General features: G+C 41.0%; 1 protein-coding gene across 1 annotated transcript in view; it reads left to right on the top strand.

The window, feature by feature from the left end:
* The window catches only part of LOC139925091 (cationic amino acid transporter 2-like), a 45,706-nt gene extending 25,468 nt beyond the window's left edge, over positions 1-20,238 (top strand). Inside the window, exons 3-13 of the mRNA XM_078288907.1 lie at positions 10,501-10,891; positions 12,148-12,303; positions 12,586-12,751; positions 14,966-15,102; positions 15,978-16,200; positions 17,826-17,962; positions 18,353-18,455; positions 18,770-18,894; positions 19,206-19,372; positions 19,897-20,005; positions 20,117-20,238. Coding sequence (XP_078145033.1) covers positions 10,501-10,891; positions 12,148-12,303; positions 12,586-12,751; positions 14,966-15,102; positions 15,978-16,200; positions 17,826-17,962; positions 18,353-18,455; positions 18,770-18,894; positions 19,206-19,372; positions 19,897-20,005; positions 20,117-20,238 — 1,836 coding nt within the window. The remainder of the gene's footprint in view (positions 1-10,500; positions 10,892-12,147; positions 12,304-12,585; positions 12,752-14,965; positions 15,103-15,977; positions 16,201-17,825; positions 17,963-18,352; positions 18,456-18,769; positions 18,895-19,205; positions 19,373-19,896; positions 20,006-20,116) is intronic.
* Positions 20,239-25,325: the final 5,087 nt, after the last annotated feature.

Here is a 25,325-nt window from a genome sequence, read left to right as displayed (position 1 = left end):
TGGCCCAGACAAAAGGAGTGTGCTTCCCAGCCATCTCGCCACAATGTCAGTGCTGATCCCATGATGATTGCAGACAAGTTGGACATTGATGGCAGGGTAACCTTTCCTGCAGAAGAAAAGACGCTCATCCATTGAGGGACTGGCTACAGCAATCAGGGCGCCATCTATCACACCAATGACCCTTGGGATGGTGGCTACAGCATGGAACCCTCGATAGGTCTCCTGTATCTCCTCTGCTGTGCAGGGGAAGGTAATGTTGTTGGACAGCAAAGGTGTTGCTGCTGTAACAGCTTTGGAAACAGAAGACTCAGACCCAAGCCATCTCCCAACACAAGATGAGGTTCCTCCAAACACAACAACTCCCAGATGTTGGCACGTGGGAGCCGGTACTTGGCTATGATTGCTTGATTGCTCAAACAAGCAAGAGAGCTGAACATTACCCGGATAAAGGCATTTATGCAGACTATTCGACTTTGCCTGCGTCACCTCTACTGATTTAAATCAATGATTCTGTGTAAAGCAGCCATTGTTCTAAGTCTATGACACCAATCTAGGTTTTTGTAAGGACTACTTAATCAGTACACCTGTTTTTGGAAATTTGAAACATCTGGGGCCATTTGTTGATCACTGACCAGGCAAATACCCAGGGGCCTGGGAAGGGTTCCTGATTTGCATGTCATGATGCATCTTGTGGGTGCGGTGTGAGGGGTTTGGGTTAGGAGTGAGTGCATTGGGGCTATAATCTGGCTATGCTTGGGGTCTTAATGGGTGAGGGAGTGTCAGTTGTAATATGCAAAAGGGATGATTGGTTCTACATACAATAGGTATCATCCTATAGCTAATACTCAACGCATACTATTTTGACTCTATTACTCAGGATGAGCCGTAAATGCTCAAAACAGCATAAATCTATGTTTGCCAATAGAATATCATGTAGAATGGCCCTATATGTATCCTCAGTGTCTTGTAGAACATGCCTAATGAAGGGGTTGCTGAGGGAAGGTGGTTTGGAAAATGGAGATTTTCCATGTTGTATTACAGACACACTGAACCAGGATCAGTCACTTGCCTCCTCTCTGCAACACTGCTGAACTACGTTGGGTGCTTCACATCTATGACACTGTATGTCCTTGTTGAATTTGGAAAATAAAACTTCCTTCTTACTTTGGACCTCATCCAAAACAATTTCAATTCCCAACCTGACTTGGTTGGCTCCACACAGTTCAGCAACACAGGTAACTGGGGCACAAATGGGCTTACAAAGGAATGCTCATCAGCAGAAATTATGAGCAAGGAGTGGATTGTTATTCCTCACACCTGTGGACCATTCCTTGCTAGTTTTGAAAGAAATTAAAAGAAGTGAAATTTCTTTTCACTATAGCCTATACTTAGGTCTTGTATTATCACTGCTTCCTTGTGTTTATGTGTCTTTGTGTTTTGTATGTACATCTCTGTACTTATGTTGACATATTTCTAAGCACATTGTGTTGCTTTGTGTATGAAATGCACTCTATAAATACATTGACTTGACTAGTGTTGCTCAGCCTTGCTATCAAAACTAGATTAGCATGATGTTTAGTCATTGCCTTGGCTTGATTACCTTTCTTTTATCTCGGAAAGTGTTTCATAGACTTACTGTGGCAAATGTTCTAATCATAGATCAGATGACTGTTCCAATACAAATTATGTAAAATATTGAAAATATAGGCTACATAAATAACCTGTAACACAACTCTTCATATTGGCAGTTTCTTTGCAAAAGGAAATATCCACATTCTATATTCTTCAAACCCATGATGTTTGGATCATGAGGTTGTGCATTGGTCCTCTAAGCCACCAAGGAATGTATATAGACTTTTGGTAATGTTGGGCTATTTTGGTAGATATTTCAAAATAAAAGCCCCTTGGCAATCATTTCTAACTCAAAAATATGCGTGGGGTTAGCCATGAAAGTATCACGAAGCATCGTTTCAGATATTTCATGGTATTGTATGCAGGTTTTAATTTACTGGGTTTCAAAGAAATGTTCCCGGCTATTATCAGGCTTGTGGATGTATTAACAAACCAATTATGCATTATGAAGGTCAACTGTCTGAATACAGTGGGTTATATTCATTCAACAGTAATACCACTAGTGCCACCAAAATGTGAATACAAAACCTTGCACAGTGGCTACAATGAGCTTTCATCCACCTTGACTTTTTGTACATTTTCTTATGCTACAAAATGAATTCAAAATATATTTATTTTTGCGGGATTTTTGGTAAAAAAAATCTACACAAAGTACTAATACCTATCAAAGTTGAGTGGAAATTCAAGAGATTTATGTGAAAGTATGATATTCCAGTTGCAGAAAAATCTAGTTTGCAAGTATTGACCTTTATTGATTCTTCATCTTTATGTAATAGTAAGAATTTTTGAATATTCTTATCAATATTGCTCTAATTTTACCTTTCTTTCAAGGAAGTCTTATAGCAGGTCCCTAATAACAAAATATCCTTATATGTATATTTTCAGTGCTGCAAACTGCACTAGAGACAAAACTGGGACAGAACTGAAGCCCAAATTACCCACAACACCGGTGCTACAGTATAAAAAATGACTGCAGTAAACTCACCAGATTTCAGTTGTAAATTGTCACTAAACAGGCCTCTGATAATTCTGGTTTAGCTGGGTTTACATTCTGTCTGGGGGTTTTCACTGACCTGGCCGTATGTTCACTGGTCCATCTGGTTTCATCACGATGAAGTGTGTGTGCATGTGTGTGTGTGGAAGAAGTTACACCAGACCCGACCCTACTGGAACACTAAAGTGTGCATGATTAAGTTTGTGTGTGTGTGTGTGTGTGTGTGTGTGTGTGTGTGTGTGTGTGTGTTGGTCAGGAGGAGAGGGTTTTCAGAGTGTATTGCTGCCCCTGGATCCAGGCCCAAAGCAATCAGAACATTTGGTGGAATGCTGTGACACCATATGCCTTACATACACATCGCATGCATGTGTGCATGTGTGTGTGTGTTTGTGTGTGTATGTGTGCATGAGTTTGTTAGTGTGACAGGTAGTCAGGGAAAGAGTGTAACTAAGTAAGTTTTGATTTTATTCCATGTAACTTGTAGCGTGTGTTGGCATGAGCATTTGTGTTTACTGGTTTTGTGTGTGTGTGTGTGTGTGTGTGTGGGTGCGTGGGTGTGTGTGTGTGTGTGTGTGTGTGTGTGTGTGTGTGTGTGGTGCAAAGGACTAGCCAAAGAAATACTTGGCAGCAGGCAGGGTGACTGACTCAGTCGCCACGGTGACATGATGTCATCAGGCACAAGGCACAGGAGGTCAGCCACACACACACACACACACACACACACTAGGATGGACAAAATGTATTAATATGGTGTTATTGTGAGACACTAGGAACCATATCCATGTCCTGTGTTGTCAATCCCACAGCAAGAAAATTACCACCAGTGATGGAGAAAATGTTAAATTCATATATTGTACAATTCATATATAATCCCCCAAAATAGCACAGAGAATTATAATATACATTTTTAGAATTAGCATTGTATCATAATACATTTTCCAAATACCACTAGCTCTAGTACCAGTGAAAGCACCAAAACCTCCATGACAACCAAAACTGGGATCAAACAAGGACCATAATTACCATAATTACATAGTTATTTCAAACAAAAACAAACATAACTACAGGGATACAAACAACAACAAAATGACACAATAAAAGAACATCACAACATGCAGTACAGAATACCATACACCCCATTAGAAGAGCATCGGCTGGTAAAACCACAAAGGGAATTCCTATATTCCATTTAATGCAAAAAAGTCACTCATCAAAATGCAAAGTCAACCTATCGCTAGTTCATAAAACCTTTTCCATTGTCTCTTCTAAACAGCCGGTGTCTGGTAGCTCTTTCCTGGGAAAAATCCTCTGATGTACAGGAAGTGATGTGTTTTACGTTTCCAGTTTGTTTGGAATAAACAGAAGAAGAACTGGGTAGTTAGCATGAGCAGTGATAGCCACCATGGCTGAACAGACAAAGAAAAGAGAATCTCAAACTGCATCAACAGAAAGTCCAAGCTCCGCCCACACTGTTTGATTGACAGGTGATGGGCTATTGGCAGGCTATCCTGTTTATTATTACACTAACAGCAAACTACAGTACGGCTTTGTGGGCATTTCTCATGATTTCTCAATGTCAAACACACCCAGACGCACACACTCCAACACACACCATTAATTTTGCTGCATAATTAGCAAACAAAGCCACCCAGTATACATGTGATGAAGAGGCACTATGAATACAAGATGGATTTACGCACCATATTCACATTAGCTATGTATTATAGAAAGGGATAGAGCATCAATGATAGACTATATTGCTATAGTTTTGATTGTATTGTGTGAATTTGAGTGTGCCTGTTCAATATTAATCCATGAATAGAATACAGGGCTAATAAGGATTGCAGCACCATATTCATTATATTTCAGTCATGAGTTTTGTCTTAATGCAATAAAAAAAAAATCAAAATTAATGAGTAGCAGGGCTCAGAAAGAAAACGCAAGAACAATAATGTGCTCCCTCTCCCTCTTTATTTCTCTCAATCTGTCGCTTTATCTCCCCCCCCCCCCCCCCCCCCCACACACACACACACACACACGCACACACACACACACACAATGAAGACAGAGGAGGTAATTGGCCCGTGTTGACCGCGTTAATAAAAGCAAAACTGATATCTCGGCGTCTCAGTGCGCACCCTCCACCCCACCTCCCCTCCCACACACACACACACACACGCACACAAATGCCACATTCCAGAAATGAGTTTTTAATGGGCTGCGCTGGCTGCCACATTACGGTAAACGAATGCCGCGGCATTTTAACGCCCGCCAACCTTTTCCGCCATTACTCAGGCTGCAGGATGAGGCGGAGAGCGGCCTCTGACAGCGTGATGCAGCGGTCGTAGGGGAAGTGAAAGAGCCGTCTTAATTAGAAACGAGAGGGCGTCCTATCTATAAGCCCGGTGGCGCTCCCCGGAGTATTGGGGGCACCCGCAGTGACGCTGCTTTTGACTTGTCAGTGATTAAGGCAAATCTAATCACTTAGCCCTTGTGTCTGAAATCAGATAAGTATATAACACACGGTCCTATTGGCAAGTAAATAAAAAGGAGGGTATAAACTATGATCAGTCGGTGATCATCATAAGGCAAATAAAAAATCTATTATAGTTTCAGAAAAACATTTATTTATGCTTTTTTCCTTAATAGACCTCATTACTTTTAGTTATGTTTGATACTACTTAAAGTGACTTAAAGTACAGTATTTATGTCATTAGGCTCATATTAAATCTTAATTTTCTTAAAACAAATGAAAACTTTTGCCAGCACTTGGCTGCAAGATGATTCTTGCATCCACTGCTTCAAATAAGGCAAATCACTCCATTAGTGTCAAGAAAATGACACCTGATTCAAGAAAATTCTTGAAATAAGTTGATTTGCATTGGAAACAAGTGAAATCATCTCACATTATTTGCAGTTTTTACTCAGTATATACACATTTGTAACAGCAAGTAACCAAGACTGTTGATACCTACTATCCAGTATATAACAATTTCTAACAGTAATTACTGGCCTCATACTAACCCTAAAGTTAACTTTTTCATGCACTGTGTGGATGATATCAACATTCCACATGACAATATGACATTACATATGTCAACATATGATATTAAAAAAATTTTCTGTTTTGCGAACTGGCATCTCTCTAGCACACACTTTTTAGTTGACTTGGTGCATTTTTACCAGAACTCATATCGGAGAGTAATATTTCCTGTTATGATACCTGGAAACAGTATGACATTCTGGCATTACTCAGTATACTTCAACACTGAGAATTTTATTTTCACATTCAGTAGGGCTCAATTTGTTTTTGAAGGCCAATACTGATAGCAGTATTTTAGTAATTTGACCATTTTCATGCCACAGAATCCCCAAAAAGTCCAAGTATTCAGTGACAGAGTCTTCCTGTGGTGTAACAGAGGATTTCCAGTCTACTGGTCAAGTGACTGATGTTTGACACTGGATACTCTTTCATCCCCCTATCAGAATCCCCACTGAGGGCCACACCCGCGCAGCCGCCGGCAAATGCGAGATTGTTTCTGGGTAGGGGGTTGCCATGGTGACCTGCCTCAACTTCTGATGTGTCAAGCTTACGCACGCATACACACACACACACACACACACACATAAACACATAGGTGTGGCATGCTCAGCGAGCTGCGAGCAATGACAAACAGCATTGATTTTCCCCCTCTGCCAAGATGAGGCTAAGGAATTGCTTCAATACAGCGCTAACAATTACCACTCCATTAGAGCAGAGAGATAGTGTAGAGAACAAGTAAGAGATACTTTACAGCGACCCAGAGCGGACACACACACACACACACACACACCGCTGGCTGCATGCCATTTATGCTATCACCATTACTACTACTGCTACTACACAGAGAGAGAGAGAGAGAGAGAGAGAGAGAGAGAGAGAGAGAGAGAGAGAGAGAGAGAGAGAGGGAGGGAGGGAGAGAGAGAGAGAGAGAGAGAGTGTATTTATTTGTAGGTCTTTCCATAGTGACGGTGTGCATATTAATTTAGCGGCCTGAATAATTTATTTTTGCAGAGCATCCATTAAAAGGGCATTCCTCACAAATACTATAAGTCAGAAACGCCTAGAGAGAGGGAGGCATGGGGAGAGAGAGAGAGACATAGTGAGAGAGAGAGAGAGAGAGAGAGAGACATAGTGAGAGAGAGAGAGAGAGAGAGAGAGATTACAGAACATACAGAGGATCATCTGATAAGATATAAACGTGAAAAAGTGAATCATGGAATTACACTGAATGAAATAATACAAAACGACTACAATATTTCATGATGACAATGATTACTATTCATCAAATTAAAAATTTTTGATTGAAAACGTGAAAGGTGCCGCCACTTTCCTCATTATGTCATGCAGAGAAAAGGAAGCAGTCTATCCTCCGTATCTTCTCTCCATCTTCATGGATTTCAAACAGAATTCCCTCCTTTTCATCGGCAGGAGGATTATGTCATCGATTGAGAAGAGAGTTTGCAGACACACTTTTTTTATTTACATAATGGCCTTGCTGCCATCTTGTGATATTCAGTGGGTATTACAAGGCAGCATTTTGTACACATGATCATAAGTACCAAGGGAGAAAGACAACTATCTTCTAGTTGGATACAATTACTGTGTGTATGTTTTTGTGCAGCCATGATCTGTATGTGTCCATTACATCATTATGTTGTTGCTGGAAATTAATAGAGCCTGATTGGTTCTCATGGTATAATGTTCCCCGACTAGAGGCCATGTTTCTTTATGGAAGCAATGAACCATCACATTGGAGTGAGTGAATTTCACTTTTATCTTGTTTCCCCTCTCAAAACCATAATTTACTTTGGGACATGGCAAAGCTATTTTTTACTATTGTTTTTTTAAATTGTGACATTGAATTTTACAAAGGGCAAAAAATTCTTGCAGCTCCTCCAAGGTGCATGAAAGCAAAAAAGACCCAAAGGAATGAAAAATATTTGGCTAATATTGGAGAACACTGGACAAAGCTTTAGTATATAAAACCAAGGTTTTTAAGGTTGGAGCTTCGGCAAGTTGTGGCTGGAGAGCAGAACAAGGATCTCACACTGTGGACACACACTGTGAACTCTCATGTGTCAGTGTCTGGATTCATTAGTTTTCCAGTGTTCCATTTGTGGAATTACTTCTTCACAAGTTTTTGTATTGGTTATTTATAATTTTGGTACTGCTTCTCTATGTTATCATAGCATCTGTTTTGTCTTTACTTTGCTTGTATCTTATTATACTTACTATACCGACACCCCAATTTAATAAAGTATCTACTGTATCTGATGTATTAACTGTGTATACTATTAGTGTATACTGTTACAGCACTGTGTTGTAATATACTTCAAGATCGGGTTTACTTTTGTGAGATAATTGATCTTAAATCTCATGATCTTAAGTCTGTATTAGTGTATGTGTAGTTTTGGGTGGGGCCATTTCCACCACCAGGCCCAATCAACAAGGATTCTGATCCAGATAGCACAAGATGAAAATTAGATCTGCAGAATATTGAAATAGACCTCTATCCTGCCATCTGTTGGACAAATAATGTTACAACAGGTTGATAGGCCAAAAAGACATGAGGGATGAAAAAGTGTCAAAGACAGTTTGTTGGTTACTTTTATTCACTTATATGCATAAGAGACTTTGAAAGATTTTGTTCATAAAGTGATAGATGATTGATTTTTAATTAAATGTAAACATGAAATACCAATTTAATCTATATTAAAGATGTATAGGATGTATTTTCCCCCAAATCCTCACCAGTTATAATCCAATAAATAACAAATATAATGCCTCTCGTGTATCTAAATCCATCCTGAACGTCCTGAATCTCAGTTATCAGTTTGGAAAAGCCCAATTTCCAGATTTAATCCACTCCCATTACTGAACCCCTATTGGAGGTGTCATGGAATGGCAATCCAAATGCAAGTAAATCAACATAGAAAATCAAAATAGACTTATATGGTGCCTCATCTGAAGACTTAATGTCTAATAGACCATAAGGACAGGCAGAGAGAACAGGGGGATTCTATGAGGAGACAAGAAAAGGGGATGAAAATGCTCTTTGTTAATTTTCACAGGTTTATAGAATTCCTAATTAGCACTCAATAAACTCAAATTGTCAAAAGTGAGGTAAAAGGTTCAAGTAAAGCCAGCAAAGGCTGACTGAGCTTTTTATCTCCCTAAGAATTTGGAGAGCAATACATTCTTTGATGTTTTGGCTCTATACTCTTGTTACTTTGGATGTGGAATGATACAAAGAATATGAGGTTAAAATATGGACTTTCAGCTTCAATTTGAGGCCCTTTTATCTTTCATGTTGTCCTCCGATTTCAGGCTACCAAAAGTATTTAGATAGATAAAGATGATACAGTCTTTTGGGGTTGTGCTGTCAAAACAATCTTGCAGCGACTTCTAGACATCAACAACTTAACCAACAAGACAGTTTGTTGTAACAGGCCTTCATCCCCGCCAGTTAGGCAGTACGGTCTACATGGCTGCCTAAAGGAGTACAAGTAAGCAACGACAAATCAACATCAAATTAATGCCAAATATGATGCCCCTTCTGATTAAAAATGACATGCCAGTAATAACTTTAGCTGTTGTTTCTCCCTACTAACTTTCCCATACAGTCCAAAGGAGCAGGAGCAGAGAGATGGTGCCACTGGATATCATATAGAGGGACCAAATACTGCCAAGCCAAGAGGCCTCCATCTTTCTCCACTCGGTCCATTGATTGCCTGGTCTGAATTGATTTCAGGTGTGCAGCTCCACCAGTGAGGACAGGATGGTGAAGCTCTGCTAGAAGGAGGGACAAGGGAGGCCTTTCCATTCACTGCTGTTCTCTCCAGGTCCAACATACACCAGCAGCAGCAGTGGACCCAGGCTGGGAAATGGCTAGCAGGTAATACTTACATCACCTGTGTTTTACATGCTAACTTTGCTCAGAGTTTTGGGCATCAATGTACTGGGGCCTTTTGGATCTGGCAAGCCCCTGTTCAGATGTGATGCTTTTTTTTCTGGTATACAAGGTTAGAGTGTTTAGACAATTACAGTTGTGATTTCCAACGTGTTGTTTTACCCTCCAAAGTTAGGTGTGGTCCGTCATCGGCTTAGAATGCCTTACATTACATGCCAAACATTCACATGTTCCATGTGCGTTCTTAGCTCATTGCCCAATGTCTCACTTCTTTACTTTGATAAAATCCAGATATTAAAAATTTGTAGACTATCTAAAAGCAATTAGACATATGTAGAGCATTAAGTTTTACTGCATCTTTGAAGACATTTCATTACCATTGATGTTGACTAAAGATACAAGGAAGAACGCACGTCCAAACTAAACCTAGGTGCTGGACAGAAGGACAGTCAATTATTACAAGATAGAGTCCGCACACTAGAGATTGCTCCAAAGGTGTTTAATTACCACCACATATGGTGGTACATATGACCATTGATATTTCCAGATTCAGCAGAGTCAACTAAAGTAGCGGTGGCCAATTCTGGACACACACAATCTTTGATATGAAATTTAGCTTTTAGCTTCTCAAATAGGTATAATTCCATGTCATTTTTGTCAGGAAACTCTTCAAAAGTTTGTGCTAAAAGACTGGAAACGGCATCAAAGAGTGTGTGTCTGGAATTGGCCACCAGTAGGTTAATCATGATGTAATGTTTCCACCATATCAACACTCCAGTTTGATTAGACATTGCTGCATGGAACTGTAAACACTGAGGAAAGGGAATAAAAGTGATTATAAAAGCCTAGAATAAAAAAAAAGTGCCAGTCCTCAGTGTTTGCCAGTTGTTTGAACTCTGATCCGATGGTCTTGCTTAATAGACCGATGCTGCTGATTTCAGAATCTCTTGTGCCAAAGTGTTGCGCTTCATTCGGAGCCTGACCCGTAAGAAGCCGCTGGAGCCGGAGGGGGAGGTGTCCAACTTCTGCCGCTGCCTGACCACCTTGGACCTGGTGGCCCTGGGCGTGGGTAGCACCCTGGGAGCCGGTGTGTATGTGCTGTCAGGAGAGGTGGCCAGGGAGGTGGCCGGCCCCAGCATCATCATCTCCTTCCTGGTGGCGGCGGTAGCGTCCGTCTTCGCGGGCTTGTGCTACGCGGAATTCGGAGCGCGTGTTCCCAAGACGGGCTCCGCTTACCTGTACAGCTACGTGACGGTAGGGGAGGTGTGGGCGTTCGTCACCGGCTGGAACCTGCTGCTGTCCTACGTCATTGGTAAGCAAAACTGAATACAAAGGTGCATCTGTTTTCTAGGTGGGGAAAAAAGAGAGGTTGCACATTATAAGACGCCTCTGTTGTGTTTTTAGGCAATTGATGAGCTGTAAACTCTCAAATTCTGTACTAGCTAACACAAGAGACAAACTTGCACTACTTTTACACTTCAATATCCACGATTTTGTTTTGTGTGTGTAAATATGTTTTTCAGATGCATAGTCAACTAATCCTGATGTCATGTTACCAGTTTTATTCACTTTTTTGTCAAGTACACCTGTAAAGCATATAGCGCTAGAGACAAAATCACACGCCACTAGTGTGCTTTAATATTCAGAGAACATGATTTTTTGGGGTGGTTCTGTATTTTCTTGTGTGTAAATATGTATGCATGTGCATTGATTTTCTTCCAAATTTACTTGATCTAATAGTATTTTCCCTTGCTTTATCAGGCAGTAAGGGGTGGGGGTGAGAGCTGGGATGCACGTTTTTTGTTTTTTTTTGTTTTTAAAGAAAATGTTTGTCCAGAAAGTGCTGCTGCTGTTTTCTTGAGTAAAACTACATACAAAAAAGTTTTGCCTCTGAAAAACTAGGTATTTAAAGGAATAGTGTATGAAGCATGGCATTGCAGAACAGGGATGATTAGTGCAAATTAAATCTGCCGCACTCACCCTGCCAATCTTTACCTCGATCCCAGCAGTCAACCTGAGACCAACTATGCATCTGTGCCAATGTAGATGGCAACAATGTTCATCAGTTCAACATTTATTTATTGTTTATCACGGATCACTGCATTTGGGGATATGACCCAGCGAGTCCTGTGCCAGGACTACACTTGTAATTCCTTCCCCTCTGGTCATGACTGGGAAAAGCACCGGGCCAAAGAGTTGCTTGAAGATGGCAGCTGCCTGGATTGTTATCGTTTGATTCTCAAGGCTCTTTATGCACCTGGTCCGTTTCATGGCAAAATATGTTGTTTTCGTAGCTGAAGGGCAGGTTCTGTTTTGTCTCTGTACAGGCATGCAGAACCTTGACATGTTGAATTTAAGCCCATTATTTTTCTTCCCCAGGAACTTGGAAAATGTTTGTGTTGGCGCTTCTTACGTTAGCGTTGCAAGCATTACTCATTCGAACCAATACAGTTAAATGGCTTTTTTCTGTCTGGGCAAGAAAAATGTAAGATTTAACTGTCAGAATGTCTAGATATACAGTCAACATGCCCAAACATGTATTGCTTTGTGTTGCCTCTGTTCTATCAGGAACATCAAGTGTAGCAAAAGCCTGGACTGGGACCTTTGATGACCTGATACACAATGTTATTGCTGACACTCTGGGAGAATATACAGCGATGGACTCACCTGGCCTGGCTCCATACCCAGACTTCTTTGCTGCAGGACTGATAATGTTGCTGGCTGGTAATATCTGTCATTTTGAGCAAAATAATACCTGATAGTTGAGTGCCACGGCATTCCTCGTTAATTCTGTAATTAATCTGCCAGAGAGCTGCTTTCTATTGGCATATTTCATTATTTTCTGTTATTTTTCCCTTTTGCTTAGCATTAGAATATCTCAGCACAACTCATTTCGCAGTGATTTATTCATGCCACAGTCCTTCATGTTGCATCTTTTGAAGAGCTGCAGAGTGACCTTGCACTAACACTTTTTACACTTTTTTTTTTTTAACACTTTAATTTTAGGGATCCTTGCATATGGTGTGAAAGAGTCGGCTCTGCTGAATACCGTTATCACCGCAGTGAATGTAGTGGTGTTGCTTTTCATCATCATCTCTGGCTTCATAAAAGGGGACACCAACAACTGGCGCATCAGTAAGGACACTATCCTGAATGCAACACTGCACATGGAGTAAGAACTTCATTCCTTCTTTTACAGTTATGCTACTTTCTGACTCAAATTCTGATCATGCAATTTATTCAGCTACTGATATAGTCCACTTTTTAAAGGGACTTTTGCTGCTGTCTTGTAAATGGGGCACACAAAAAATTACACTCACTGTGTCCCTCCCTGTTTAAATTAAAGATGAATGAATAAATGCAAATGGATTGGGGGATAGCAATCTAAACTAGAAAAGGTTAAATTTTCTGAAGAAAATTTGTGTGCTTGCTTCAGCAAGAGAAGGCTGAAGACAGTTGAATTTCATTACAAAGAGTTTAAATGTCTGTACATTTTGAGTATTTCGATCTGGTGTTTGAAGTAGTAGCTGAAGTTATAGTTGTAGTAGTATCAGTAGAAAGAGTAAGAGAGTGAAAGCCAGTGCAAGTCTATGAAACAGCTAGAGTGGAGTAGAGAGACTGCTGTCGTAGCTGCAGTAGTAGTACTAGTAGTAGTATTAGAAATAGTAGCAGTACTAGTAGAAGCAGTAGCAGTGGAGCTCAAACGTTCATAATTCAAAAACTACAAATCCCACCATTTAGATATTTACATTTTGAGAAAGAGCAGGACTGGCTGAACATTTTAATGTGTAATATATGCATGTAGTCTTAAAATTGTGGAAATTGTGACAGTTCAAATATGTGTAAACAGGAAAATTCTGTTCATAAGAGCCAAAAACAGTACAGCACTAGTGTTGAACAAACCATCATAGCTCAAAAACTACAGATCCCACCACTTAGGTATTTACATTGTGAGTGACAGGGGAAATAGCTGAACAGTTTGATGTGTTATATGTGTACTTAGTGTAAAGATGTGGAAACTATTATAGTTGAAATACTGTATGTGCAAAAAGAAAAAGCTGTTGAAAGAAGGCAAAATTACTGTAAAGCACTAGTGTTGAACAAACGACCCTAACTCAATAACTACAAATGCTATCACTTAGATATTTACACATAAGTTACAGCTGGAACAGCTGAACAGTTTGATGTGTAATATGTGAATGAACTGTTCAAATTTGTGGGAATTATTACAGTTGAAAGAAAGTTGAAGAAGTTGAACTGTAGTAAAATGAAGTGAAAAATTTGAATTGGAGCACTAATGTTGAACAAACGTACCTAACTCAAAAACAAATCCCAGCACTTAGATATTTACATTGTGAAAAAGAATAGGACTGGCTGAACATTTTAATGTGTAATATATGCATGTAGTCTTAAAGTTCTGTGCCCGGTTGCATAAACTACCTTAAGTTTCAAACTTAAGTTTGTCCCTTATGCAAAATATTTCCCTAAGCTGAGGGCTTCATTTTTTATGCAACTCATTTTTTTCTAAGGCATCCTTAGATGAAAATTTAAGGGCAACCTTAGCCTAAGTGGTTTTATGCAACCGGTCACTGGACATTGTGATAGTTCAAATATGTGTAAGCAGAAAAAATCTGCTCATAGGAGCCAAAAACAGCACTAGTGTTGAACAAACCATCATAGCTCAAAAACTACAAATCCCATCACTTAGATATTTACATTGTGGGAGAGAGAAGAAGTATGTGAACAGTTTGATGTATAATATATGTATGTAGTGTGAAAATTGTGGAAACTACTACAGTTTAAATACTGCATATGCAGAAAGAAAAAGCTGTTTAAAGTAGGCAAAATTACTGTAAAGCACTAGTGTTGAACAAACCATCACAGCTCAAAAACTACAAATGCTATCACTTAGATATTTACATTGTGAGTGGCAGAAGGAGTAGCTGAACAATTTGATGTGTAACGTGTATATAGTGTGAAAATTGTGGGAATAACAACAGTTTAAGAAATTTGAATATTTAGTAAAAAATCACAGCATCTGAAGTCTGAAGAGCGGCTAGAGTGGGGATGACATCACGCACTCTAGCGAGCTGAACATTCCGCCATTCATTTCTATGGGGAAAAAAATCGCGTTTAAACGTAAATTGCGAAAAAACTAAACATCAGAATGCTTACAAAAATAGAAGCATGCTATTCCCGAACATGCTGAACGTTTGAGAGTTGGAACCGCGTCGATAGCTCAAACGGTTCAAGCCGCATTAAAGTTTAAAAAAGTGTCCGGAAGAATAAAAAGAAGTTGAAGATGTTGAATAATAAGTATGACGGATAACAATAGTTTGCTTGCTGAAGCAAGCACACTAAAAATGACATTTTTCACGTCTTTTAGAAACCTGACATTGGCACTAAATGAAACCGTTGACTACGGTGTTGGCGGCTTCTTCCCCTTTGGCATTGAGGGAACATTGGCTGGAGCTGCAACCTGTTTCTACGCTTTTGTTGGATTCGACTGCATTGCCACAACAGGTACTCTTGAGTCGGTAAAGTACAAGAAGAAATGCTTAAGAGCAGGATGATGTCTTAAGATGAATAGTCACCTCCTTTTAAATACAGTATGCATATGCTGTGTGTGCAGCATCTCACAAAATTTCTTGAAAGGAGCACAATGGCTTAAAATGCAAATTATGTGCTCCGTACCAGGGGGGAAAAAAAAGAAAAATACGTTTCCCCACTACGAACAGATTATGTGGAGGAGACACGACTAACAACAGGCTACAGGCAGTAGTTTGACATTGAAATACATGGTATTTACGGAGTACAAGCCCATCCAAAAAAAAAGTTATGAAGTTAGTGGTCTAAAAGGACCCCGAAGTGCCTGATGCGTAGTGAATGCCACATATAGCATGGTAAAAAGTAAAGTTGTAGAGGGCGTACTGGTCGTACATTTGCCTTCAATATGACAGCTTGTGTTCAATGCTCAACTCGTGAAGTTTTCCTACTGTGAGTAAAGTTTTCCTTTTCAGTGAAAGTCTGGAAGTTCTGGAACCTTAACCCAAGTTGTTTTACCTGCTTTAACTTAACAGTTCGCTAACCTTTTCGTGTGATGAACAGGTGAAAATGGCGTGCCCAATTTGTACTATTGACACATGATCCTTTCATGGTGGAAAAATGTAATCTTCAAACTATTTGTGTCCACAACACCTAATCTGCATTTCAGAGTTTGTGCTCTTTTCACGAAATGTAGCGGGACTGTGTTATGGTATGTGTGTATTACAAGGACATAAAACAATGTATCAAGCATTGAAGTTATGTTGGCAAACATTTGATGAGAGCCTACAACATTACAGTCAGTACTGGGCATTGGACCTGCTAGCATTAAGCTAACCCCCCTGCTCTTCCAGGGGAGGAGGTACGGAACCCCCAGAGAGCTATTCCTCTTGGGATTGTGGCTTCCCTGCTCATCTGCTTCCTGGCTTACTTTGGAGTGTCGGCTGCTCTGACCCTTATGATGCCCTACTATCTGCTCGACGCCCACAGCCCTCTACCTGTGGCGTTCGAATATGTTGGCTGGGAGCCAGCAAAGTATGCTGTGTCTGTGGGATCCCTCTGTGCGCTATCAACAAGGTACTGGTCTGTGGTCACACTAATTGGGCCAGTAGAGGGTGGAGTTGCCCTAGTTCAGCCAATAGTGGTAGGCCTCTCATGCTGTGGGAGGAGTGGTGGGTAGTGGTTTTCAAACTGGGGTCCAGGGACCCATAGAGGTCCTCATCACGGTTCCAGGGATTGACTGTCCTTCATTCACAAGACGTTACTGCAAGGAGAGAACGTGTAAGAATTACTATTCTGATCAGGGGATTCACTCCTTCAAGTTATCTTCCCACGTACAGTGTTGACGGACAGCAAAGATCTTCTCAGATGGGTGTCCCTGGGGGAAAAACCTTATCAGATGGGGGGGTCTTGAGGCCTAAAGTGTAGCTATCTGGGGACGCTTGGGTAAGAGCGTGAGAGAGAAGAAGTGAGTTTGTACGAGACTGAGCCTGACTGTTATCAGCCAGTTTGCATCTTTTATAGTCTGTATAATCCTGTTCTAACCTGCTGTAAAAGGGCCATAAAGATCCAGTTCCCGGTTGAACTTCTAAACAGTGTCCCTGTTCATCATTGATCTAATTAGTCTAACATTAGCTAGCCACTATTTTCAATAATAACTGAGATTACATCCTAAAGTGTCGGTGTGAGTTACTGGAAACCGAGTGCCCCTTGACCATTATCTTCATGCTTCATCGGCTGAGCGCTTAAAATGAAAGGCACTCAAAATGGTTGACTTAAAGGAATAGTTCACCCAAAAATCAAAATTCGGTCATTATCTACTCATTCTCATGCCAGTACAAACTCGGGTGAGTGTTTTACCTGAGTGTTAACTTACCTGGAGTTCTCCAGGCTCGCTGCTGGAGGAGCTTCTTCCAGTGAATGGGGAGTGAATGGGGAGCCGGACGTTCTGCTTCAAAAAGGGCAATGTCCATAAAATTACTCCATAAAGCTCATGTAGTATAATCAAAGTCTTCTGACGCCTGACGATCGCTCTATGAGTCATAAAAAAACGAAATTTGATCCTTATTTAATGAAAATCCGAGTCAATCGGCATGCCGTTTACTTCCGCATTACCAAACCTTGCGACGCCACCGTGACTGTGCAAGGTTTGTGTGTGCGACAGTGTGCGACCTCCATCTCTGAGGTTTGGTAATGCGGAAGTAAACGGCATGCCGATCGACTCGGATTTTCATTAAATAATGGATCAGATTTCATTTTTTTTTACTCGATCGTCAGGCGTCAGAAGACTTTGATTATACTACACAAGCTTTATGGAGTAATTTTATGGACATTTATTGCCCTTTTTGAAGCAGAACGTTCCTCCAGCAGCGAGCCTGGAGAACTCCAGGTAAGTTGTATGAAGAAAAAACACTCACCCGAGTTTGTACTGGCATGAGAATGAGTAGATAATGACCGAATTTTAATTTTTGGCTGAACTATTCCTTTAAGTTTATGCTTACTCTAAATGCCCATCACACTTACAGAAAAGCATCAAGTAGTGAAATATTTAGGAGCGCTTTCATCATTGTCAGTGCCTATTCATTTAGTTTTAGGTTATCCTCAGATGGAATTGAATGTCTAACCTTGTGTGTTGGTGCCAAGCTCTCCCTGAGTTCCAGAGGACTACATAAAGAGATAATGGGTTGGTTTTCCCTCCACAGCCTCATGGGGGTCATGTTTCCTATGCCGCGAGTGCTCTTTGCCATGGCGAGGGACGGCCTGCTCTTCAAGCCACTCCGCAACATGAGTTCCAGGCAAAGTCCCTTCTTAGCCACGCTGACCTCGGGGGCAGTGGCCGGTAAGACAATTGCCTTGGTCCGCCTATGTATGTTCTCCGGTTTGGGTTTCCACCTCTTCTTCTTCCTCGTCCTCCATGGCAACAGGCTTGGGCTTAGAGGACCATCTGGCTTGTCTTAGCCTCTGTTAGAAGATAAATTAATGACTTTTGTTGGTGGTGCCAGTCCAAAATGGAAGCACTGTTTACTTTAAGCTGTACATTTTGACACATTATTTTTCTCACAAGCTTAGATATTTTTGAAGATAAAATATTCTGACCTACAATTCTTGATGATCATGAGTTCTGAGCATGCTTTAGCAAGGCCCTTAATATGATATATGGTCATCAAAGTCAGTATTCCCATAGAAATACATGTTTCGTCATTAATGTCTGTTTGGGTGTCTTTTGCAGCTTTCATGGTCCTGTTATTTGACCTAAAGACGTTGGTTGACATGAGTTCAATTGGGACCATCTTTGCCTACACTCTTGTTGCAGTGTGTATTCTCATATTAAGGTATGTACAGTTGGTAATACCAGATGTAGACGCAAGCTTATCAGTGGCAAGGCACAATTTTAGAAAACTTTAGTTTAGGTTAGTGTCTTTTTAACATTTGAACTGTTTTTTAAACTGACAACTCCATCCATCCAACTGCCACTCAGTCATGGAAATAAGGGAGCTATTTCATTTGAATCATTCCATTAAAGCCCTGGTGCAAAGGACATAAATCTTCAAACTGAACTCAAAGGTCAGGGACAATCCTGTGAAATATGTGTTGGCAGCCATTGTGTAAGCAAAATATGTTAGTGCTGACTTTTTTTTTCTCCCAGGTACCAAGACGATTCCAGTTTTGTCCACAGATCAGAACCATTTACAGTGATGGGGGTCTTGAGGCCTCCCTTTCGACCCACCCACCGAACCTCGAAAAATGTTAACATAGTCACCATCATTATTTGTGAGTATTGCTTCATTGTAACAGTTATTTATTTATTTTTTGTACTTATGAGTTGCTGTGGCTTATTTTCCGTCAACAGGCACTTGTCACAGTATGATGAAAGCGTTTCTGCACTGGCACTTGTTGCCACATGGACACGTTGATTTTTGATTTCAATGAGGTTCGCTAACAATGCAAATACCTCTTTCCAGGGTTGCTGAAACACACATGCAGAAACAATTTTCACCATAATATGCAAGTGCAAAATAGCACATGGGGGAAAAAAATCAAAATGTCTAGGTTTTGCTTTTAAGGCGCCGATTTCTCCCCAGTGTTTTTGGTGATCGTTTTAAGCGTGGTGCTGTCCGAGGCTGTGGATTCCCTCCGGCGGCGAGAGTGGTGGAGTCTCCTGCTCGTCTCTGTCCTCCTGCTGACACTGGTCCTCTCTCTTGTTATCATCTGGAGACAGCCACAGAGCACAACTAAAGCTGCTTTCATGGTAAACTAGAGAGGTGGCGGCGATGGCGACGGGCACTCGGCTCAAAACCCGCGATTTCACGCGTCCCGAGCATTTGTGCCTTCAGTTCCAATAGGGATATCCTGTTTGTTGGGGCAGTTAGTGGGCCTTACCAAGAGGTTGTTGCAGGGCAGAGCAACTTGATAGTGCAGAAGTGATGTTCCCTTATTGATTCTACCTACTAAAGGCAGATGCAGTTGCCGACGAGAAGAGAGGTTAACTCTAGAAAAGCCAAGCTAATGTTAGCGGACTGCTGTTTTGAATTTTAGAAATGCCATCTGTCAGCATTCAAAATGTCCCTCCTTTTAAGACTTTTCTTGCACCCACTCACTGTGCAAACCAATGTTAAATATCCAAAATACTGCAAGGAAATTGAAGTTGTACCTGCAATTGACCGCTTGTTGACCTTGTCAGACTGCAAAATCCAAATTTCTAGTGTTAAAATGCCAAATTTCCAACTGTTGCGTTGTCAGTGTGATGGTGATTCGTTTGTAATTTTTCCTCAGGTTCCCTGTGTACCTGTACTCCCTGTTTTAAGCATCTTCATCAACACCTACCTCATGATTCAGCTGGAAGTAGAAACATGGATCAGCTATGCTGTTTGGATGGCAGTGGGTAGGGACACGCTGGCTTCAACTGCCCTAAATAACAAGCTTCGTATTGAATTTTTATTTCATTTTTGGCATTTTAAATGAACAGTAAATAGCCTTGCTTTTCTTCACGCAGGCCTGGCCATCTACTTTGGCTACGGGGTTCGTCACAGCGTGCAAAAACGAAGGCTCCGGGAGGCTCGCAACCAAGTGAATATTGACAACTTGAACAGGAATGCTGTGGATTCTGCTGGATGATGGGGTGTATCGTGAATGTACATGTGTGAAATAGTTTTCCACTGATCTGGATCAAGTTGATCACAAAAAAAAAAGTTTAAACTGACACAAGCTGATCAAGGAATCACCTTGAAATATTCTTAGTGCTCAGGATTCAGTCTGAGTCAAAATGTCTGAAATGCACCTGATGCCTCTCTTGATGCATGTTTTATGGTCAAAATTTGCTTTGTTAAAGGGTGCAAGGAGGATGTGTTTCCTCTTCATGAAACTATAAATGCTGTTTATGCTACACTGTAACTTATACATTTTATCCATTTAGGCTTGAACATTCATTCAAGACTATGCAGTCGTGGATATTGTTGATATTTAAGATATCAGTTTTAGACAATGTCTGAACATTTTAATAATTATTGCAGAGTTTAGAGTAATTCTAATTTGTAAGAATAAAAAATGCTAATAAATTTGTAAGAATAAATTTCACTGAAATGGAGTTGTCATGTCATTTTACTTAATTAGCATGGTAGTGATTACAAATAAGGCAAGATATGATCTCATTAAGTTGGCAAATACACTGATAATAAAATATTTGACTAGATACATATTTCTTCACCTCATGCTGTTAACTCCCCGACTTCTAATTCTCCCCCTCTTGCTTTCCATCACTCCACTCCCTCCTTTATTCTGTCTCACTTCTGGGCCACGCGCACAAACATTTCTTCTTTCCTCATCCACACATTGCATCATCATCTTCTTCATATTGCCTCCCTCTATCTCTCCTTTTATGCTTCCACCCCCTCCCTCCCCTCTTCCTCTGATGGGAGCTGTGATTGCCGGGCCTGGAGTTGTTAGAGGGTGACTATACGAAGAGGCTAATTTATGTACCCAATCTAGTGTTCATTTGTCAAGCATCACTCTTCATTTGTGGAGCCTGCAGGACACGCGGCTGCCGGTCTCTGAGGGCCTGACATATGTTGTTTTGTTATTTTGATTGCAATTAGAGGATGTGTCTGCGTAATAAGGAGCAGTGGAACGCGGCCACTGCAATATGGCCGCACCTCACTGCTACCGGAGGAGGGGAAAGGAGGGAAGAGAGAGGAATGTCTTTTGTGTGCTGCATGGCTAGGAAGAAGTTTGTAGAGATGGAGAACTTTTAGTTCCTTAGTAGTTTTAAAGCAGCACCAGGGAATATTTTTAGGTAAGAATACACCCATCTTATCAGCCTAAATCATGAAGCTGTGCTGCAACAGAAAAGGGCATTATTATTTAGGTGGCACTGGTGATAAATCTTTGTCTCCTAAACAGCAGAGAGTGAGCGGTCTGTGCAGAGAAAGCTGGACTCACCGACGCTGGCTGAACCACTTCACCACCTCCACCTCCTCCATAGACTTAACAAGAAGAAGTTTAGTTTCCTGATGTCACCTTAAATGATTTCTGGGTAATGAAGTCCTCAAAATTCAAACAGTTACCTCTCACAGGCATTTGGGGCCGCCAACGTCCAAAGTGCCTGGTACGTGAATTCTGAGCTTCGCAAGGCCAGTTGCTAATACTATGCACCTTATAAATGGAACAGACTGGAAAAAACGTATTATGTATGTATGTTGCTGACTGTTTGTCTGCTGGAACGTGATTGAATTGTATTGTGTATTTTCTTTGTCATCTTCATGTATGTTTTTTTTCTTCTCAGGTTGCTTGAAAAGGAGATGAGTCTACCTGATTAAATAAACTCTAAAACCACAGCAAACGGCCAACATAAGGACAGGTGTGCCTTGAGATTTAACTTCAGTGAGGCTACAATATACACACACACACACACACACACACACAATCCTAACTTGTGTGTCTTTCCCAGCAGGCGGTGTGTTGTCCTCCTACACTTTTTTTTTTTTTTATCCTGTACTCTTCCCGTCAGTCTCTACGGCTCACCTGAGCAGCTGCTACCACCAAGGCTGGAAATTAGTCCATCAGGGACACACACACACACACACACACACACACACACACACACACACACTTCTGCAAAGTCGCCTTATTAGCTGCTCCAGATTGGCCATCCTGAGGCCCAGATGCCTGTGACCTCCCAGCGCCCCCTAAATGCAGAGTTATTGTGATTAAAGCATGATTGGCAGCGCTGGTTATTAATTCTAATCTTGGGCACATATGCGGGGCGGTGGGCAGAGGGCAGGCGGTGGTGTGTGCCAGGCGGACGCCACGCGGAGGCTAATTCACTCTGACACGCTATCAGAGCGCGGTCACACACACTCCCCGTCCCCCCCACCCCCCACCCCCCGACGCACAGACACCGCCTATAGGCTATGCACACTTCCCCTAATGCACGGGAGAGGGGAGGCGAGGAGAGAAGGTTATCCTTTAACAAGACACACACACACACACACACACACTCAGATACTGCAGCACTCCAACACAAAAGTGGCATTTCCTGAAAAACCATTAAGGCGCTCTGCACCTTCAAGTACATCATTTGAAAGCGGCGGCGGCGTGTGTTTAGCAAATCATTTCCATCTCAAGACGCGTATAAAGGTCTTGCATTTACCACTCGAGAGCAGCAACTCAAAAATATATTTTTCTTTTGCCCTCAAGGTAAAGAGCCTTGAAGCGAGTGATGAATGATGTTTCATCTGTCTTAATAAGCCTCTCCTTAGTTTAAGATGTCTTCTTCAGAGGCTGTGGTCGGCCTGAAATCGTGGCAGCAGCGCTACTGAAGGAGTGAATTGAGTGAGATATAGCTCATAAGGGAAATCACAGATTAAGTTAATATTGCTGACAATATTTAGAAATTGAACCAAAACCCCTGAATTTGTATTGAAAGCTGCTGCAGGCTTGCAATTCATGGCAGCAGTGACAGCATTCTGCAAACTTCTTGTCCAAATTCTCGTCTACCATTGTATAGTAACAGTTGATTAGTTGGATTTTTCACTTAATAATTAGTTGACAATTTTTCTTTAACCCTGGATGTAGTGCTGTTTACCAGATTGGACTGGGCAGAAAAATGCTAGCAATATTAAATGTAAATAACTACCTAAAATGCTATGCTATGGATTCTGATAAAATTAACCAATTAGGAAAACAATATACTAAATATGCATCAATGTGGCTTCAGCATGGTTTGAATACTGACATTAACATGCAGCACATTAAGCTACTTTTCACATACCACATGCTGCAGAATGCAGTATGCTGCACACAATGGATAGTACTTGATTGTGTAGGTAGTGAACAGAATGTGATCAGGCCAAGTGTGCAGTAGATTCAACTGAAATTGAAGCCGACGATTCAGGGAGAGAAGGCAGGAGGTACCGCCCTTTCTCCTGCAGAGGGCATTGCAATATCATGCAAGTGGAAGTGCAGACATTCATACTCTTCCATAGTGCCAGTGGAGATGAGAGGCAGCAGTGTGATCTGAGGGAAGTTGATAGGGGGACAGCATTCCCTGTATTACCAGAGATTATACCACAGTGTAAGGAAGTTTCTGCCAACCACTGTGACTGGATGCACTCCAACCATGCTGATAATTCCCATAGGTAGCGATTTTTTTGTAATTATTCTTATGTACACTACTAAGAAAACTTGGCACACATACTCTCATATTAACCCTACAGCATCCCATAATACTTGAGTACACATAATCAATCATTAACTGCATCCTGCATGTTGACAGGTTGTCTCACACCCATCATGTCCACAACATTTGCCCACAAAAGGTTCATCAAAGTTTGCTGTATTTGAATACTCTTTCACAAGTGTGTACACTCAGCAGATTGGAGTTTTAGTTATGTTAGCAATGTTGGTAAAACTAAAACTACAATCTGCGCACTCAGATGAGCGAGTGCACACACATGTGCGAAGATGCAAAAACAAACAGACACATGGACTTATTCATACATGCACACACACACATATCTAGGGGAAATAATGATTGTCAGGCTGTCAGTAAGAGGATATGTGTGTGTGTGTGTGTGTGTGCCTGCTGTGTATGGGAGGAAAACCATCGCTCCTATAGTCTGTGTGCTTTTGACAACAAATCTGACAGAAAATGCCCAATTCATGTAATCAGTGTGTCTCTATGTATCGCTAAGCCTCAGTGGGCTATAGCTGTATGTACTGTAGTCTGTATTTAAAACCAACCACACCACAACTGCCATGTGAGTCGCTGCTACCTGCGCCTAAATGGACTCAACCTAAACTCGCCTAAATGGACCCCAAATTGCCTCAAATAAGCAAAAGGAGAGGAGAGAGGAGAGGAAGAAAGAGATGGGTAGGTAAGAAAATGAAATACGGAATTTCATCACTGGAGAAAATTGCCGACAGCCTTCTCTGCCCCAAACCCTCCTAATCTACAACTTTTCAAAAGAAGACAGGGCTCTTATTCGCCGGTACATTGTATCCTCCCCTCGCTAATCTATCACCACCCTCCTCTCCATTGGCTTTCACCTTCCATCCTTACTTCATACATGGCTGGGGAGTAATGGGATTACAGTAATCCATTATAATTGACATACAGTAACATACACAGCAGATAACAGCATAATCAGATAATCAGCTACATTAAAAATCGGTGATTACTTGGATTTCTCAGACAGAGAAAAATCATTTCTGCTGCGAAATTAAAACAATTTTACATATCTCACAGTAATGGTTTATACTGTTTCTTTTTATTCTGTATTAAAAATCCACAAGGCAATTTTGCACTTTGTCGGCCTCCAAGTGGCAGTGAGAGATAACTGAAAGTTTGAAGGACTTCATTACCCAGAAATTCTGTAACATCAGCAAAAAGTAGATTAAGCGTCATTTCCTAGATCACCGAAAATTACAAGCAACCAAAAATAGGGAGTGCAAATGTCAGAGTCTTAGTGGCTTCAACATATTCCTGTGAATATTGTTATACAACAGTCATGTAAGAGTGAAGTGCAAGGAAATGAAATGGAATGACATCATGTAGAACTACTTCAGGGCGGCACATGCTGTTCCCTCTGCAGTATGGATTGACTCTACGGCTGAAAGTGCATCGTCTGCTAGACGCCATTTCATAAAGGACTTCAATGTCCTATGTGTAGCATTTAAACATCAATAAATCATTACCACATTCATTT

The sequence above is a fragment of the Centroberyx gerrardi genome, chromosome 15, assembly GCF_048128805.1.
Source record: "Centroberyx gerrardi isolate f3 chromosome 15, fCenGer3.hap1.cur.20231027, whole genome shotgun sequence".
Lineage (NCBI taxonomy): Eukaryota > Metazoa > Chordata > Actinopteri > Beryciformes > Berycidae > Centroberyx > Centroberyx gerrardi.
Note: the sequence above shows the minus strand (reverse complement) of the source record. Positions and strands in the feature narration are given on the sequence as shown.